Consider the following 20,718-nt stretch of genomic DNA (forward strand, 5'->3'; position numbering starts at 1 on the left):
GACACAGGAGACCAGGGTACGAACCTGGCTCTGCCTGTTCAGTAAGTCAGCACTTATTCAGTAGGAGACCTTTGGCAAGTCTCCCTAACACTGCTACTGCCTATAGAGTGCGCCCTAGTGGCTACTGCTCTGGCGCTTTGAATCCGCCAGGAGAAAAGCGCAATATAAATGTTATTTGTCTTGTCTACTTCTGTAGCTATTAGAAACCAGGGAAAAAAGTGGTGCTCGATTTAAGCTGGAACCTTTCACCCAAATTTCACAGTGTCTGCTTATTTCCATATTATTACCATCCCAACCAGATAGTACCCATTTTCAGGTGCACTATGATGGTGCTCAAGGTTTTGTGGCCCACAGGCCACTTAAAACCTAGTCACAGTCAGTACCTCAATCAACAAAACCGCTTCATATTCATGAATCAAATCTTTAATATTAACTAATAACAAAGTAAATTCAATTTTATTGTCTATTGTTTGGCTGTTGGGGGAACACCTGATATGGTCCATCCATGGTTCCTGGCCCACAGTCTGAGAACCCCCAACCTACAATAAGAGTGGGGTCACAAATATTTGTTGTTACCTGTAATGTGTGTAAGATCAAGAAAATCTGAAGTTAGCAATTCGAAGTCCAGATATGAGAGTAATAAAATGGCATCAGGCCTATGCGAAATTACTGGAAAGGGTGCAAATATTCAAGTAGTATATGTAATGGCTAAGATCCAATAAAAGCAATATAATGCACTATTTTTTTAAATAAATTAATAATAGGATTATTGCAAAGATGTCCGAAGGTTGGACTGAGTTTTTGTTCAGCCTTTTACAGTTTGATTAAAGGATTATTATGTATTGTTTTCAGTAAGTAGATGCTTTAAGCTGCATGGACATTTACCTTAATGTAATTTTTATTGACAAGCATTTAATGTTTGATTTTCACACTGCAGGTAATGTAATAACCAATCTTTCAGAACAAACCCTGTGATTGTCTAGCTATATTAGATATACATTGCTCAGTTTTGCCTTACTAAACCCTGAAAAGTATAAAAACTGTTTACGTTTTAAGGTACTGGAATTAATATTTATTAAATATAAGCTGAGCTCTGAGTAGAAATCTAGAACAGCACAGGCAAGGGTTACACTATTGCTTGTGCTAAAGTCAGGTCTATTATGTCTCTCTAGGTCTATCATGGCTGAAAATCAGACCTGTAATATAGTCTCAGAAATTAGCGCACTTCTGTAGAAAGACAGGAATTACAGTCTTTATAAATCTAGAAGTCTAAACAGTCAATGGATGCTGGTAGAAAAGGTGTGTGAGACATGTGGAAAGGTTTCACACTACAGGTGGAGCTTTGATTTGAGACAGCAGGAAATATGATGATGGCACACAAATACAGTTTGGGGAATCTTGAGCACACAATATTAAAGGACCACTACAGCGAAAAGCATGCAGTTAAAATCTGGCAAAAAGGACAGGTTTTGGACTAGTCCATATCCTCATGGGGGATTTTCAGGGTTTTCTTTGCTTTCAAACGCATTTCTGAAAAACAAAGAAAACCCTGAGAATCCTCCACGAGGAAATGCGCTATTCCCAAGCCTGTTAGTTCTGTCAGATTTTAACCTTGTTACTTTTTCCGCTGTAGTGGTCCATTAAGATTAGTAACCGGCAGTACAGCACCTAACATGGTGACAAGTCTGTACTCTGAATATTGATCCAGCCAATGGATGTGAACCTTGACTACACAAGTTGCTATATTAATTGTAATTACATTAGGGTTTACTTCATAAGTGGAGCACTAATGTTACTGAAATCGGTGCATTTTACTTGAAAATAAAGAATGCTGCAAAAAATTCAGCTTTTATTTTTTTTTAGGATGGTGTAATTATGTGTTTCTTGTTCATAAAGGAAGGCTCCGCAGCGCTGTACATCTCTAACATATGGGCTCTTTGATCAGTGAAACGCTGTGCTAGGCATGAAGGTAAAGGCCTTAAGCCTGTACATATGGAGTTCATTTTAAATTGCAGAGTCACATATACATTTTTTCCATCAAGTCGAGAGTGTTTTTTCTGCTCTAAAATGATTTATCAGATAATTTTCTTTTACCACTGAGTTTTCTTTTACAGCTCCAGTCCAGTGCTGTAACCATATTGAACATGACCAGACAGGAATCATTTGGTTATTCTGTATTATAATTACATAGGCTATGATCTATTATTTATATTAGGCCAGTTAAATAGGGTAATGCTTGTTTTGTTAACCTATTTTGGTTCCTGGACGTAGTTTCTACGTCCAGGAACCATGCGCGCTACCGCATGCTCCCGCGGCCGATCGTGCGCGTGCACGCGCACTCCCGGCCGCGGATTCGGTAGCCAAGGAATCAATGTATCGGGCTATGGAGCCCGATCACTGATTCCTCTCCCCCGCTGAAAAAGCGACAGCTTCTCTCGGAAGCTGTGCTTTTTCTGGCTGTCTCCTTCCCGATGCGTCACTCTAAGCGTGTGCTACGCTTAGAGTGACGTCATGTAAACAAACTCATGGCCGCCATCTTGTGGCCAAAAAGTAATACTACACCTGAAAAGAAAAAAATTTAACACACATTTACATTATAAATCTATTGTTTACCTCCCACCCTCCCAAAAGTACCCAAATAAAATGTTTACTATAAAAAAAAAAAACCATTACAATAAAAAAAACAACAACATGTAAATATTTACCTAAGGGTCTAAACTTTTTAAATATCAATGTAAAGATGAAATATTTCTATATATTTTTTTATTTTAAACTTGTAAATAGTGATAGATGCAAAATGGAAAAAATGCACCTTTATTTCCAAATAAAATATTGTCGCCATACATTGTGATAGGGACATAATTTTAACGGTGTAATAACCGGGACATATGGGTAAATACAATACGTGAGTTTTAATTATGGAGGCATGTATTATTTTAAAACTATAATGGCTGAAAACTGAGAAATAATGAATTTTTCCATTTTTTTCTTATTCTTCCTGTTAAAATGCATTTACAGTAAAGTGGCTCTTAGCAAAATGTACCCCCCAAAGAAAGCCTAATTGGTGGCGGAAAAACAAGATATAGATCAGTGCATTGTGATAAGTAGTGATAACGTTATAGGCTAATGAATGGGAGATGAACATTTCTCACGTGAAAACGACGGAACGCGAATGGGTTAAAGAGGTGCAATGCTCTTCAACCCCTTAGTAGCCAAATAAAGTAACATTTTGGTTGGCTTTAGGGCTGAATTTTTCCTGCTGCTGGGGAAGTGTACCTTCCCCAGCCTGGCAGTCTCGGCACGCGGTATGTGACGGTGAGGTAGGGGTGGCGCAGGAAGAGCTGATACATACCCGTCTGATCGGATTTTTCTCTCTTCCACCGCGGTAGCGACAGACTCCTGGCAGGTCTCCTCGGTTCTGATAACATAATATGACATGATTGGATGCAGGAGACCATGTCAGCGGTACAGCACCACCTGGTGGTGGAACGGGGGTTATGGAAATCTCTTCCAACACCCCTCTTCCACCAGCGGGTGGCGTTGTAACTGTGACACGATCTCCTGGATCCCGACCACATGTCATACCATGTGATAGGAAGTGACCGGGAGACAGAAGACCTACCGGGACTACATAGCTGCTGGTGGAGAAAGAGAAGAAGTCGCCCAGAGCAGATAAATATAGCTTCTTACTTCCATGCACTCGTTTGGCTGCAGAAGGAAACCAAACTAGTTATCCCGTTAGAGGTTTACAATAAGCAGCTTAAGGCTACTTACACACCAAGACATTGCATTTTAGGGGATGTTATGGCTGCATAACGTGCCCCTAACGCAACGCATGGTGGTATTGAAGTTGGACGTCAGATTGAGCTGTGTTATGCAGCTCTCAAAGCAGCCTCTAGTGATAGGAAGTCCGGATCTTTTTAAGGATTCAGATCATTTGAATCGGATCATTGAAAAGATCCGGATCTTTGAACCGAATCATTTGAATCATTTTACTAGGGAAGCAGACTGGGGGTGAAATGACTGGCAGGACAGGACTGTCCCTGCACTGTACATTCTGTATGTTCCTGTTTCTTCCAGACAGACATCCACTGTGAACCGAACTTTCATTGTGATGATCCGGATGATTCGACTCACAAAAAAGATCCGGATCAAATGAACAATTCGTTCATGATCCAGACAACACTACAGTCCCACCACGAGTCACCACAGTGCAGTGAAGATTAATTAGCCATGTGGCTGGCCGCGGAGGAGGGGAGACCTCCTCCTCCAACATTACTGAGCATGTGCACACAGTGTAACGCAGCTAAAGCCCAGTATAACGTACTGCATGCTGCACTTTCCCAGAACGTGCAGCGTTACTATGTAACGCAACGTGTGCACTGTGAACAGCACAATTGATTTTACAGTGCTGTGAGTTAGGCTGCGTTACTGGCTGCTGTAACGTGGGACTTTAACGTCCCACTGTGAAACCAGCCTAAAACTAGTCATCTCGTTTGAAGCTGCTAAAAGGTTAACCTTACTGTGGTTTGCCTTCTTAAAGTGGTATAAAACCCTGACATAATATTCAATAAAAACATGTTTTCCTACTTTTTATATGCCATACGGTTATCATATTTGCATTTGTGCATAAGTATTATTATTCATTTAGAAATTACAAGTTTCCAAAAGTACAGTTTTTACTTTGAGTGCTGATTTTGCATTTTATTTATAACTGGTTTCATTCATTATGTATTGAAGGCAGAAATGCTTTGAGTTCCTGTCTGTTTCCAGGAGCTTCTCCACAGTCAGAGAATGTGTCACATTCCTCACTTGACACAATTAACTCGATGGATGTATGTCTTTTTTCAACCTAAATAACTATGTAACTATGCAACAAGATAACATTATCTCCACTTTGGATTCGTCCAGATTTCTCTGCACTGAGCTTTAAAGTCATGTGTGTAACCCTTTGAATGCTGTTCTAGTAAAAAAAATGCTGGTTGTATATAATATGCTGTAAATAATTTTTTAGAGCAAAGAAGAAATGCTGGGTTATATTCCGCTTTAAAACAAAAGGAATTTACAACAAATCAGCATTAAAGGGACTCCGAGCAGTGCAGAAACTATGGAAAGATGCATATCATTTTAAAGCTCTCTTTCTCCTCTTTCCAATGATATATAAACCACCACCCTACGTCTTTTAGTTTTCGCTATTTTCGCGATTGAAATTGCCGCGACCGCGATTTCGATCGCGAAAATAGAGAAAACTAAAAGGTGTAGGGCAACGATGTAGGTGTCGTCAGAAAGAGGAGAAAGAGAGCTTTAAAATGATATCCATCAAGCCATAGTTATATTGTATTACACAGGACCACACTTTCCCCAGTGTCAGCAGCTCCATTCTGCTGAATGCAGCTGCTGACTTTGACAAAAAGTCGCCCTGTGTAATACAATGTAACTATGGCTTGATGGATATCATTTTAAAGCTCTCTTTCTCCTCTTTCTGACGACACCTACATCGTTGCCCTACGCCTTTTAGTTTTCTCTATTTTCGCGATCGAAATCGCGTCCGCGGCAATTTCAATCGCGAAAATAGCGAAAACTAAAAGGCGTAGGGTGGTGGTTTATATATCATTGGAAAGAGGAGAAAGAGAGCTTTAAAATGATGTGCATCTTTCCATAGTTTCTGCACTGCTCGGAGTCCCTTTAAGTGAAAATCTGCAGATTACTGTATCTCTTTATGCCCCTGTAGCCAGACTTGCATCCAGAACCGCTGGTGTATAGCAAGCCTATAGCTTTAAATTTAACAGAGCCATGTGGGCTTACTTTGGGACAGATGTACATGGAATATGTATGTCTGCACATGTATTTTACATTTAAAAGGTTTTTTTTTTAATCTAGATTGAGCAATATGGAAGGTAACTGCTGCTGATTTTTATTTAAACATGTCACCTAAATCATGGACTCAGAACTAGTATGCAAATCAGGTGTTCGCGTGCTTTTTGCAGATACCAGTAAATTCAAAAGATCAGCATGCCAGCTACTCAAGTGCATTTCCTGAAAGGAAAGAACAATGGCAACCTCCATATTCCTGTCACTTTAGGCTTAAATTAAAGCTGGCTGGAGCAATTTGTAAAAGGAAAGCATAACAGCTGCAGTGGCTTCTTTTCACAGGGCAGCAACAGGTAGAGACAAAGGAAGCAGTTGTCAGGATTGCAAGTTGTGTGTAAAGAATGTTCCTGCTGTTGTCCTGTGAAATTCTACTGCCAGCATTATTTCATCCCTGGCACTATTAAAGCATTCTGCGAAAAACATAAAGAACTCGGAGGAACATTTTCGAGGCTTAAATTTCCTATCCCATATGATTTTCTGTTTTAGACAAGACAAGCCAAAAAACATTTATGTTTGCACTTATCTCCTGGCGGACTCAAAACGCCAGAGCTGCAGCCACTAGGGTGACCTCTATAGACAGTGGCAGTGTTAGGGAGTCTAGCCCAAGGACTCCTCACCGAATAGGCAGAGCTCGCAACCGTCCCTCTTTTGGAGGGACAGTCCCTTTTTTTAGTGCCCCTGTCCCTCTTCCTTACTCATTTGTCCCTCTTTCAGGAATGAGGTAAAGACCTATACAGTATGAATGTATGTATTTTTGCACTGAAAAATGTATTTAATTGACTCTAAACTTGATTCTCGGCTTTTAAATTGATACATTACTTATTTTCAAATGTTACAATGACGGAAAAGTAATTACCGGTATGATAAAAAGTGTGGCTTGAATTTTAAAATTACATATTTTGCTTATGAATGCTTTATGGTATGCCTAATAGTGCCCATACATGGTACAATTTTTTCTTTTTTTTTTCGATTAGATAATTTTGTTCTATTACTTCATTAGATCCAATATAAAGATTTTTCCAGCATGTCTAAGCGGATTTTTAATGAAAAAAACGAAATAGTCCATTTTTCTTGATTAAAAAAAAAAAATTATATCTATCTATCTATCTATCTATCTATCTATCTATCTATCTATCTATATATATATATATATACACATACACATATACAGTACAGACCAAAAGTTTGGACACACCTTCTCATTCAAAAAGTTTTCTTTGTTTTCATGACTATGAACATTGTAGATTCACACTGAAGGCATCCAAACTATGAATTAAAACATGTGGAAGTATAGTACATAACCAAACAGTGTGAAACAACTGAAAATATGTCATATTCTAGGCTCTTCAAAGTAGCCACCTTTTGCTTTGATTACTGCTTTGCACACTCTTGGCATTCTCTTGATGAGCTTCAAGAGGTAGTCACCTGAAATGGTCTTCCAACAGTCTTGAAGGAGTTCCCAGAGATGCTTAGCACTTGTTGGCCCTTTTGCCTTCACTCTGTGGTCCAGCTCACCCCAAACCATCTCGATTGGGTTCAGGTCTAGTGACTGTGGAGGCCAGGTCATCTGGCGCAGCACCCCATCACTCTCCTTCCTGGTCAAATAGCCCTTACACAGCCTGGATGTGCGTTTGGGGTCATTGTCCTGTTGAAAAGTAAATGATGGTCCAACTAAACGCAAACCGGATGGAATAGCATGCCGCTGCAAGATGCTGTGGTAGCCATGCTGGTTCATTATGCCTTTAATTTTGAATAAATCCCCAACAGTGTCACCAGCAAAGCACACCCACACCATCACACCACCTCCTCCATGCTTCACGTTGGGAACCAGGCAGGTAGAGTCCATCCGTTCACCTTTTCTGCGTCGCACAAAGACACGGTGGTTGGAACCAAAGATCTCAAATTTAGACTCATCAGACCAAAGCACAGATTTCCATTGGTCTAATGTCCAGTCCTTGTGTTCTTTAGCCCAAACAAGTCTCTTCTGCTTGTTGCCTGTCCCTAGCAGTGGTTTCCTAGCAGATATTCTACCATGAAGGCCTGATTCACACAGTCTCCTCTTAACAGTTGTTCTAGAGATGTGTCTGCTGCTGTGTGGCATTGACCTGGTCTCTAATCTGAGCTGCTGTTAACCTGCGATTTCTGAGGCTGGTGACTCGGATAAACTTATCCTCCACAGCAGAGTTGACTCTTGGTCTTTTGGAAATTACCCTCGATCGCCCGCGGGTAAAGTGCGCGTCGCTAGCGGCGGCCGATCCGATCAAGTATACATTACCTGAGGCTGGCTCCCGGGCGTCTTCTCCGCGCTGCACGGCTCTGTTCCGGCTCCATCCATCCTGGCGCTTCCTGTGTCACTGCAATGACCAGGAAGTTCAAATAGAGGGCGCTCTATTTGAACTTCCTGGTCACGGAGTAACACAGGAAGCGCCGTAATGGAGCCGGAACAGAGCCGTGCAATGCGGAGAAGATGCCCGGGAGCCAGCGTCAGGTAATGTATACGGGGGGGGGGACAGGCGGCAGGAGCAGCTCAGCAGATGGTGAATCGGTTTCAGGCTGATTCGAATCTGTTTGCAGTAAAGGCAGCCATACGATCCCTCTCTGATCAGATTCGATCAGATAGGGATCTGTCAGCTGGTCGATCTAATGGCACATCGACCAGTGTATGGCCACCTTTAAAGTAATGATGGCCATTTGTTTTTCTTTACTTAGCTGCTTTTTTCTTGCCATAATACAATTCTAACAGTCTATTCAGTAGGACTATCAGCTGTGTATCCACCTGACTTCTCCACAACGCAACTGATGGTCCCAACCCCATTTATAAGGGGAGAAATCTCACTTATTAAACCTGACAGGGCACACCTGTGAAGTGAAAACCATTTCAGGTGACTACCTCTTGAAGCTCATCAAGAGAATGCCAAGAGTGTGCAAAGCAGTAATCAAAGCAAAAGGTGGCTACTTTGAAGAACCTAGAATATGACATATTTTCTGTTGTTTCACACTTTTTGGTTATGTACTATACTTCCACATGTTTTAATTCATAGTTTGGATGCCTTCAGTGTGAATCTACAATGTTCATAGTCATCATGAAAATAAAGAAAACTCTTTGAATGAGAAGGTGTGTCCAAATTTTTGGTCAACAGTGAGGAGGACTGAGACGCTCTGGTTTCTTTTCAGCCACAGAGTCTGCACGGAGGTGAGGTAAGTTGCTGATGCAAGGAAGAATGATAGGCTTAGGAGGATAGGGGAAAACTGAATGAGGGGAGGAAGAAAGCAGAGGAGGGAAGTGTAAAAGTGAGTGTGGGGAGGCAGATAAGGGCAGCAAGAAAGGCTGTAGGTGACTGCACCAGTAGATGGGGAAGCCCAAGCTGAACCCCCTCATTTTCAATACCGGTCACACCAAATCTGTCTTGTGCTGAATGGGGTGCACTTATGGTGGGTTATGCAGCGACACTGCCCCAGGCCACAAAAAAAAATCCCAACTGCTGAGGGTGATTAGGTGAGTGGTTAGGGGCTGGTGCTGCCAGGACTTTTATATGTACTGACACTATCCATAGAATACCCCCCCCCCCCCCCCCCATGCTACCACCCCTCTACCCCACGGCTCCTTCCGAAACTTCAAACCTCCGACCAATCTGGTCCTTGGAAAAACTGGCAGGTGCGAAAGCAGTCCTTGAGTTAAAAAAGGGTGGGGACCACTGTGCTAGAGGTATCCCTCTTTGTTATCTCTAAATGTTGGGAGGTATGGAACAGGTGCTGGCTTACTGAACAGGAAGAGCTGAGATTTGAACCCCCATCTCCTGTGTAAGAGCCCTTATCCATTACACTATCCAGCCAAGCATTAATATGAAAATTGTAACAAAGTCATAATAAATTAGGAAACAGACGTTTACATGCTTTTATCTTTCAGCCCCTTCTACATATTTCAAGTGACACAAATTACAAATGACTACTCTGGTTTTATTCTTTGTAATGAACCTTTTCTCTGCTCATCTTCTAAAATAACTTTCTTAAAAAGTATTGACGGCAACTTCAGAAGTGAAGATGTGCATATCATTTTGTGGGCCTACTCGCTCTTCCTTTTGCCTTCGGCATTGTTGTACGAATGTGTATAAGGTAGGCATAGCAACTGGCCTATGACATGCTAAACTATTTTTCTCTAAGAAGCTAGTAAAAGAAATAAACATATAAAATGGGAAAACATTTTCTACTCACAGTACAAAACCCTCTACAAATAATACTTGCCGTACAGGCAGTGATCACGTGTATAATCCGCATGTGTTTTCCCGCAGTGCAACTTTGTATTAGAATGGACAACCCATGTAAATCAATGGGATATTTCATACTAGTGACTTATCCTTTTTAAAAACGGGCTAGGTCCGTCACCACGGCCAGCACGTGTTCACGCACACCCGCCTGTCCGCCTGTCCGGCCGCCCCCTGGCTGTCCTGCTCCGTCCAAAGGGTGTCCCTGCGGCACATGTGCAGTAGCGCAAACGCAGGGACACACACACAAAAGGACACACACGGACGCAGAGACAAAGGGGTTTTATTATGTAGGTTACGATGCAAATGTTCCCATGCTTGTTGCACCTGTTTGGACACTGTGCAAATTCACTCAATTTTTATCACTTACTGCTGTGGAACAATGCTAAAGCTTTGTCAGATTCAAAAATCCATGAGGGCTCGTTCACACTATGAGCGCTTTTGGATTTTTTTAAGCGCTGATGATTTTTAAAAGCGCTTTAAAAGCCCATGTGCAATGATTTCTTATGAGCTTTCTTTCTAATCGCAAGCGCGGCTCCTGCGCCATTTCCTGAGCGTTTGCGCTTCAGTGCAAGGTATAGGAAAATCACTAAGCGCTTGAGAAAGCGATTTTGTGAGCGCTTTTTAAAAAAAATAGCATTCAAAAGATTCAGTTCCAAGTCAAAGAGTTCACTACCTGATTGACTGAAAAAAAAAATGTGAATCGCCACACAAAAGCACTTAATAAAATTGCTAATCGCTCTAAAATCACCGGCAAAATTGATTTGAAAAGCGCTCACAAAAGCGCCCAGCGCTTGCGATTTATAATGTGAACGATGCCTGAATGTTTTCTGCACATACGAGCTCTTCCTGTGCTTTTTGTCTTGTTTACTACATTTTAAAACTGTCCTGAACAGCTGAAAGAAATCTGCAAGACAGCAGCTACTGTTATGGCTGAAGGAGGTCCATAGGATAGTAGAACCATGTCTGTTCACTCTGACAGACAACTGCTGAAATGGAATTAAAGTGGCCATACATGAGTACATCAGGTAACAATCAACATCTTTCTGATATTAATCATTTGCCAGCATCACACCTTGCAACAATAAAGATTCATCAAAAATAGGATATAACATCAACCAGAACACCAACAGTCAAGGTTCTCTACAATTTGATGCAGTGCGGCCATTGATTGTGCATTACCTATCTGTGTCCCTCTTCCCCCTTACTATGCTAGATCATGCAAAGAAGAAGCTTTCCCAATAACTGAGTTGTAAAACTATTGAAAATTAATCAGTTGAACAAGTTTCTGTTACAATCAGACAGTGTATAGCAGTCATTTCCAGTTATTTAGTGTCCTGGATGGCCATCAACAGCAACGCGGAAATAGTATTTCACAGCATTTCTGAAATAGTATTTGTAACTATAGTTGTTATGTATGAAAATACATAAAGATCTGCTACTCTTTCATTTTCATCCTGACCGTTTCCCGACTAAGGAAGACGATTGTGGTATTTAATCCTTAAAGGGCTTCAGCTTACTACATGCAAGCAGTGACAGTCAAACATATAAGAATGATCTGATCACCCTGAGGGTGTCATCTGCAAAACTGCACTTGAAATGGCTGAGAGTTCTTGTTTATCCTTTGAAGCAGCAAAGGATTAGCAGCACTTTGACACCATTGACAGATGTGTATGGGCCCGTTTTCCACTAGTGCGGTGCGATTCCGTTGTGGAAAACGTGAAAACGAATTCGTATGCGGATGTGAATTCATATGCGTTTGTATGTATCGTCATGGGCGATTTCAACAGGGCCAACCTCCGCCAAGAGCTCCCCCGCTTCCACCAGCATGTCACCTGCCCCACCAGGAATGCCAACACACTGGATCACTGTTACACGGTCTTGAAGGATGCATACAAAGCCACCCCTTGGGCAGCTCTAGGTTCATCTGATCATTGTCTCATCCACCTGATACCAACTTACAGGAGACGCCTGGAGACATCGAAACCGGTCCTAAAATCCTCTAAAGTGTGGTCAAGCGAAGCGAAGCTACAACTTCAGGCCTGCTTCGACTGCACAGACTGGCAGTCCCTGGAATCGCCAAACTTGGATGAATGGGCTGACAATGTTACCTCATACATTAACTTCTGTGAGAGTCATTGTATACCAACGAAAACCTTTAAACTCTATCCAAACGACAAACCGTGGTTCTCAAAAAAACTACGGCAACTGCGCAGGAGCAAAGAGGACGCGCACAAGTCAGGAAATCGAGATGAATACAGAAGGGCAAGAAATGACCTGAACAGAGAACTGAGGGCTGCAAAGAAGGGCTATGCGGATAAACTGGAACAGAACCTTTCCTCAAACGACACGAGAGCTGTGTGGAAAGGGCTCAAGGCCGCCTCCAACTATAAGCCTCCCCTGCAGCATGCAACACCGAGCACTGAGCTCGCCGAAAATCTCAGTGAATTCTACTGTAGATTCGAGAACCAGTCTCCCCCACAGCTACGGGCACCTCCCCCCTCCCCTGCCTCTGAGGCCCCGAGACCAAACTCGCCCCCTCCACCGGTGAACGAGGCCGATGTTCTGCAACACTTGTTAAGGTTAAATGTCAGGAAAGCCTCTGGCCCGGACGGTGTGTCACCAGCCTGCCTGAAAACCGGCGCTCGACAGCTCGCCTCTATTCTTTCCTCCATCTTCAACAAGTCCCTTCAGAGTGGTAAAGTCCCCGCTTGCTTCAAGAGGTCGACCATCATACCTGTCCCCAAAAAGCAAGGGGCCACCGACCTCAACAACTTCAGGCCCGTGGCACTTACATCAGTCATCATGAAGGTTCTTGAAAGTATGGTGCTCCCCCTCCTCAAGCTCACCACTGAGGCCCTGCTTGATCAGCACCAGTTTGCATACAGAGCAAACAGGTCCACTGACGACGCCATTAATATCTGTCTGGAGCTCGTCCATGGTCATCTGGACAAACCCGGCACGTATGCCAGGATCCTCCTTCTTGACTTCAGCTCAGCGTTCAATACCATCAGCCCCAAAATACTTCAGGAGAACCTTGCCACACTCGGGGTCCACCCCACTCTACGCCTGTGGATCACAGACTTCCTCACCAACAGATCCCAGGTCGTAAAGCTAGGCACCATCTCCTCCCAACCTCAGGTTACAAATACAGGAGCACCACAAGGGTGCGTCCTGTCGCCGTTCCTGTTCTCCCTGTACACGAATGCTTGCAGATCCACAGTGGACTCAGTCAAAGTGATCAAATTCGCCGACGACACCACTATTGTTGGCCTCATCACCAAAAATGACGAGGAAGAGTATCGCCACCAGGTTGAGAGCATCTGCCACTGGTGCAGAGAGAACGGGCTGGTCCTAAACATGGCAAAAACTGTTGAGATAATTGCCGACTTTAGGAAGCACGCCAACGCCCCCCCTCCAATCCGTATCGAGGACAAAGAAGTTGAAAGAGTTCACTGTGTCTGACTTCTGGGCACAACCATCTCCAACGACCTGAAGTGGAAGGCAAACACCTCCCACATCCAGAGGAAAGCCCAGCAGAGGTTATTCTTTCTCTGCCAACTGAAGAAGTTCGGCATGTCCCCGAAACTTCTGACCAGTTTCTACTCTGCTACAATTGCATCTGTCCTCTGCTCTTCCATCCTAGTCTGGTACGCCAGCTCCTCCGCCAGCGACAGGCACAAATTACAGAGAGTCATCAGATCAGCGGAGAGAATCATAGGAAATCCACTACCCGCTCTGGACCTCCTCTACCACTCAAGACTGAGCTCCAGAGCTTTGAGGATCGCAAAGGACCCCTCACACCCAGGCAACCGTTTTTTCAGCCAGCTTCCTTTAGGCCGGAGTTACCAGTCCATCTACACCAGGACCACTAGACACAGAAACAGCTTCTTCCCCTCAGCTGTAAACTCACTAAACTCTCTCCACGCACTCCCCACCACAACGTGATCCTGTTTTTGCCGTCACACATATCCATAGCAGCGCCAAAGCCCAGTGAATAACTTGAGTGTTTGTGTAACTATACAAAAATTTAGTGTTTTTTGCTTATATGTCTTTCTCTGAATGAAATATCTGATATAGTGTTGATCCTTTCTGATGTATTCTATGTACTCTATCCTACCTGTACCCTGTACGTGCCCAGACCAATTCCGGGCACGACCCAGTCGTGCTTGGCGAAAATAAAGATTCTGATTCTGATACTGATCTGAATTTTAACGCAAAAATGCATAAAAAATTGCATCTGTTTGTAAGTATTGTAAGTATGGGAATTTAACCATGTCAATGCCTGTGTGCTTTTACATTGATTTTAAGCGAAAACATATGCGAATTCGCATGAATATTTTGCATAACGAAAACATATGTTTTCCTATTAATTACATTACAGGCAAATTGCACACTAACCTTGCAGTGTGCGAATTCTGATGGCTCTGCTATGTAGATTTTTTCTGCACGGTCCTCCGCACAGAATTTCTGACAGGTGGAAACAGGCCCATTGATTTATATTGGTTATGCGAATCTGCATGCAGAAAATGCATGTAGATTCACTCTAGTGATAACTGGCACTATCAGTAGGAAGACAATGGAAATACGTGTGATTGCTTCTCCGATAAGCTTCACTTGCTCACCGGTGTCTGCAAGGAACCTACAAATATAATTCTGGGAACACACGATGCATACAATCTCTCAACCCCCCCCCCCCCCGGACGGGTAATCTGACAAGAAGTTGTGTCATTGTGTACATGTCCAAACTGCTCCTGATGGATAAAGGGATCGATTTTCCAAATATAACATAGCAAAATGGATCCCTTTAGCGATCAGAAACAGATCGGACAGGTCAGAAATAATCAGGTGATTCCCACTGATCAGACCGGAAGTTGCATCGCGTGTTCCCAACACACACCATGCAATTTCCCATCACACTGATGGGTCGATTCAATAATTTCCAACCGGTTTGAACAACTCCTGACCAATAACAAGATCAACTATCTGCAGCCGCTAATGCAGAGCCGTCTCACCCACCAGGCAGCTATAAATTCCTGCCTGGAGCGGCAGGAGGAGCCAGGAGCGCTGTTGAGAGTTGAGAGAATAAATGCCTCTCAGCCCACTTAGGTTTCAGTTTACACAGCAGCAGCTAACAGCAGCGCCTGACTGGACTCATAACTGGATTCACTCACTGATTAATTCAGTTCCTTCAGCTCAATGATTCAAAGAACCACAGTACTGAGTCAGTGAGAGAAGGCTCGGATTACAGCATCAGCTTCTGAGTCCTGACTCTTCACTCTGATTCACTGATTCATTCAGTTCCTCTCTCTCTGCTACTAGTAACTGAGTGGATGTAGAGACTGAGCGTAGCAGGATTAGCAGCCAGGCATGGACTGCCCCCCAGGCTTTTATTCAGTGATTTAGGGATGGTCTGGTGTATTCAGGTTTGTTGTTGTACAGTGATGTGAAATACTAGGCTAGCTGATAAAAGTGCAATTAGAGGACAGGCAAGCTGGTAAATATACACAGGATGATGCAGAGCTTGCCTGGAGGGTCCCTGGGAAAACATCTGTCTGGTCTCTCCCCATTGTTATAATGACTGCATGTGCAGATATGGTGTTAAATAGGTTGAAAAGTTTTGACAGTCCCTAGACTCCAGGAGGACTCCTTTTTGACTTGTATGAGAGACTGGCAGTGACAGGAATCCTATTACCGGCAACTAGTCTATGTGTAATTTGGGACTGCAATACAGATTAGCTCTCTGCTCCATCTCCTGCTATTCTCCTTTAGACTGTAAGCTCGCAAGGGCAGGGCTCTCTCCCCCTTTTGTGTCTTGGAAATCATACATTTATTCATCATGTTATTTTTATCACTGTCATTACCACTTTGTATTCTGTATGCTGTATCATTTTTTTGTATTTTGTCACTAATTATGTATCTTGTATATTAGTGTACACCATTGTCTGTATTATGTACCCCATGTTTGTTTCTCACTTTGTACAGCGCCACGGAATATGTTGGCGCTTTATAAATCAATAATAATAATAATTCTCAGTCTCACTCCACTCCTCCTCTCTCTGGGCTAGTGCACGACAAAATCACAATAGCAATCGCTAGCAATTTGCAAATGCGACTTGACAATTTGGGCCATGATAATGGGCCTCAAGTCTATGTTTCCCCACAGGCCAAAAGGTCCCAGTCCTCTCCTGGTAGCAGCATAGTGTGTATGTATAGTGTATATCTACTGTGTGCTGTGTGTGTATAGTGTGTGTGTATACTGTGTGTGTGTATAGTGTATATGTACTGTGTGCTGTGTGTGTATAGTGTGTGTGTGTGTGTGTATAGTGTGTGTGTGTGTGTACTGTGTGTGTGTACTGTGTGCTGTGTGTGTATACTGTGTATAGTGTGTGTGTGTGTACTGTGTGTGTGTACTGTGTATAATGTGTGTGTGTGTGTGTGTGTGTGTGTATACTGTGTATAGTGTGTGTATTGTGTGTACTGTGTGCATGTGTATATTGTGTGTGTGTGTGTATGCCGCAATAAGTATATTTTATGGTGAAACGCTCTGCTGCATTACAACTATTTTGTGGTGAACCCATGCCGCAATAAGTGTAATTTCTGGTGAAACGCAGCAGTATCATGATTTTCGGGGGTCTTGGGGGGTGGGGTTCACCACAGGGGTGGGGGGTATAGGGCTGGGGGGCAATCACGGGGGGGGGGGGGGGGCGCACCACAGGATTTCTCGCCTGGAGTGACAAAATGGCTAGAGACGCCCCTGCGCTAATGGAAAATCGATTGCTTTATTGATCAGTTTGAAGTTACCAAATTGACTCATCGATCTGACAGGAAATTGCATGGTGTGTACTGAGCTTTAGATCAATGTCAGATCTAGCAATGCATCTCAAACATGTAGTGATCATGACACCCATTTTACATCTATAATAAGTGCAGTTCTTAGACATTAGATTCAATAACAATATTAAATCTAACGAAAATATTTTAAAAATTAAGACATTCTTGATCAACTTTCAATAGTATTCCTAGCCAAACATTGTTTGCATAGTTAACGGTGCAGTAGCTTTAAAGAGAAGGTCTGAGCAAAATAAAAATAAAAATAAAGATCTACTTACCCGGGGCTTCCTCCAGCCCCTGGGGGCCGATATGTCCCTCACTACAACTACGCTTCCAGCTGGTGGCCCGGGATCCCCTCCGTTGCAGATGCTGACCTCGCCAAGTCTTTGGAAGCACTCGGGCTCCCGTAGACTGGCAGCTCTGTACTGCGCGAGTGCGTGAAAGAGGACACCCGCACGTGCACAGTATGGAGCACATCTTTGGAAACCAGAAAGCTTCCAAAGACTCACCAAGCCAGCCCAACGCAAAAGAGAGCAGTCTACAACCCATAGTTCATAGACTGTTAACTGGGGAGCCTCCGGGCGAACGCTGGGACCATGAGGAGACCGGGAAGGCTTTCCCTCTACTTAGGTATCTGTTTTTTTATGTTTTTTTTTTCACTTATGACTCCCTTTAAATAGTCATATTCACACACAATGTCATAAGCACTGGAAACTGTATCAACTGCAAAAAAAATAAAAATAAAACTATTTGTTATAAGACATACATAGCTTTCTAGAAAAAATGATTTGTGCTTACCCAAGACTTCTGCTGTGGCCATGATTTCACAAGTATACATTGCAGCCATAAGCCTTTGGGGTTTGACTTGGAAAGCGTAACGACAAGCTTCCTTCATTGTAGCAATTAACTGGCCAGAAAATGGTCCATAGCAATCTGAGAGAAGCAATTCCCTTTTCCTTCTGCTAGGTTTATCTAGAGATTTTGATCCTTCCTGGCTAACGTCAAACAATTCTTTTGCTTCAGTGGTTTCTCCAGTAGCATCACTCTCAGACGTAGCTCTTGACGTCCATTCATTCTGTTCTCCCTCTGTCACCACTGTGTCTTCTGAGTCTTGTCTTTCTAGTAACACAGATTTACACACATCAAGTCGCTCCACAATAAAACAAACACCCATCAGAGGTTCTTCACACATGGGTCCAGCTAAAGTTGCAAGTTGAAATCCACTAATAATGCTGTTGTCAAAGTTCCGAAATGTGCCTTCTCTGGAACATCTTTCAAGGCACTGCCAGACAGATAGTATTTCACATCCCTCAATATGGTTTAACAAGATGTTTGGCCCATAGCGCCGTGGACCAAAAGACCAGATTCTGTCCACATAATTTCTCCACCTTCTGCCTTGCAAGTTCTGTTCAAGTTGACTTCTGAACTCATGGATTCTGCTAATTGTTGTATCACTGACATTAGCATAGCTACCTTCATTTATAGCCAAGTTAATCTGCTCCATGGTTCGAATTAAGTCACTATTTTTCTCTAGAAGTTGGGTGACCTCTTCAGGGAGTGGCATGGCTCTCACACTCAGGGTAGCCAGTTTATTTGGTGTGGTTAAAGTCACGAGGCCATCAACATCAATTTGGACTCCCTCAGGCATCTTACTTTGCTCTTCTTTTAACTGGTGAATAACAGCCACTTTTTGCTGTTTTCCAATATCTTCATTCACCATGTCAACTTTTGGTGGTCTAATTATAGTCTCCCGAAAGGGAATTATTGGGGATGATGCACTTATTTTAATTTTTGCAAACCTACATGCAGTAAAAATAAAATAACACGTATTACAACATGGTTCACAACTATCACTATGCTTTTTGATACATTTTTTTCATTAAGATTTGAGAAAAAGAAAAATCAGCATACAAAGTAGTAACTGCAACAGCAAGAATGACATAGCTGAACAGAACAGATATGGATTGGGTTAGAATCTACATAACAAATTAGGATGAAGTCAAGCAATGTGACATGTAAAAAATTAACACATAAATGCGTTATGAGTGATGGAAATGTATTCCTGTCCTGTGTCCCCATCTGTGAGAATTTACATCACTTCCTGGCCTGACAGGATGTGGAAGCATCATTCCAACCAAAACATATATTTTTTTAAGACTATAGAAATGTTAGAATCATTGACTAGTGTTTATTGCTGTCCCTCAACTACCAGTCTTTATATTAACAGTCCTATATAATAACATACAGTATATATTTTAAATATGATGTTTTATTTGCATTTTCTCTGGATTCCTCTTGTTACAGCAGAAATGAATGGTTAACGAGATTCAAATAATTCAGAGTTTATGCAAATGTTATGCTAACTTTATGCAAATGTAGGCTGTCTGAAAAAGGACCAATCAAGAGTTGAAGTGGTCTGCATTTGATTGGTCAATTTTAAAGCTGCATAAAATATGGGTAGTAAAGACTTCTCATGGAGCACTATGCAAAATTCTCCAGACTCTCCCTGGTTGCCTTAGCAGGATTTACATGCTAGAAGCAATACACCACCATGTATTAAAAGCAAGCCAGCACATACAGTATAAATGGCCCTGAATGTACCTCTGAAAAGGGAAATATGACTCCACATTTCCAAGTAAACAATTAATGAGATTTCTATGAATGGGAAAATAAAAAGAGAAACTAAGAAAAAAAGCCCATGCTGGAAAAACATTAACAGGATGCAAAACAGAGTCTAAGTATAGAAGCCAGGCTGCTAAACAGAAGGGAGACCTGCAGGGAAGGTGGTAAAGAACACACTTCCCTCATAGCGTGGTGCAGAAAAATGTCTCCAGTAGACACGACTGCTTTATTATTAATCCTGAAATGTAACTGCAAGGAAGCCATTACATCATCAGAGTATGGCTGTGAATATGCTCTCACTAGTCTTATCCCTTTGATCCTAAGGCCTAAAATTAGATGCAAGCAGGAAAAAACTATGGTATATTATGCACATACATATTCAGATCTATTTAAACACATTAAGCAAATACATATGGAGAACTTATTAGTATTTCTACTTTTACATGATCTTGAAATAGGAGACAATTTATAAACCAAGGAACAAGCCAAATATGTGTCGGGTGACAATAAAAGATATATTGTATGGCCATGTGTTCTATCTTCTTCCAACTAAAAGCAAGAAAGCAAAGAAACGCCAACACAGACAACCACACACTTTCTGTAAAAAGAATTTTTAAATTACGTTATATATCAGTCAGGTGAAAACGTCTTTGTATAGAGACTGGTATACACTACTGTACACACTTTTTAGGCACTCAAAAATTTTTTAAATTGCAAGCCTTTTCAAAAAGAATATACGGATTTATTTATTTTTTCTTAATTTATCAATTGACAACTGCCAAAGTGTATACATAGAAAATACTCTTCGTCTTTGTATACTTGTTGCAGTTTATTTAGAAAAACAAAACAAAAATCTCATCAGGTAAGTTTTTCCGAACAACTTCAATAACCACCACTGTTCTTCTGTGGATCTAGAATGTCTCGGTTGCTTCGGTCTGTTTATGTCATCCCAGGCAGACCATGGTGGTCATATCATTTCAATTAGGACTCCTTGGGCATGAAGCAGCAAAATCCGGCAAAGTTGTTGTTTGCTGGGAATGCGTGGCAATTTTTCCTAGTGCAAGGGGAGCACCAGCCATTAACCCTTAGCTTCCCAACATTTTTCCCCACTGAGCTCCAGCAGGGTACC

At 42.3% G+C, this 20,718-nt stretch overlaps 1 protein-coding gene across 1 annotated transcript in view; it reads right to left on the reverse strand.

Annotated features, from left to right (window-relative positions):
• EFL1 (elongation factor like GTPase 1) overlaps positions 1-20,718 on the reverse strand; it is a 424,348-nt gene that overhangs the window by 34,040 nt on the left and 369,590 nt on the right. Inside the window, exon 18 of the mRNA XM_068275325.1 lies at positions 17,766-18,766. Coding sequence (XP_068131426.1) covers positions 17,766-18,766 — 1,001 coding nt within the window. The remainder of the gene's footprint in view (positions 1-17,765; positions 18,767-20,718) is intronic.

This window comes from Hyperolius riggenbachi, chromosome 3 (genome assembly GCF_040937935.1).
Source record: "Hyperolius riggenbachi isolate aHypRig1 chromosome 3, aHypRig1.pri, whole genome shotgun sequence".
In the NCBI taxonomy this organism is placed as follows: Eukaryota; Metazoa; Chordata; class Amphibia; order Anura; family Hyperoliidae; genus Hyperolius; species Hyperolius riggenbachi.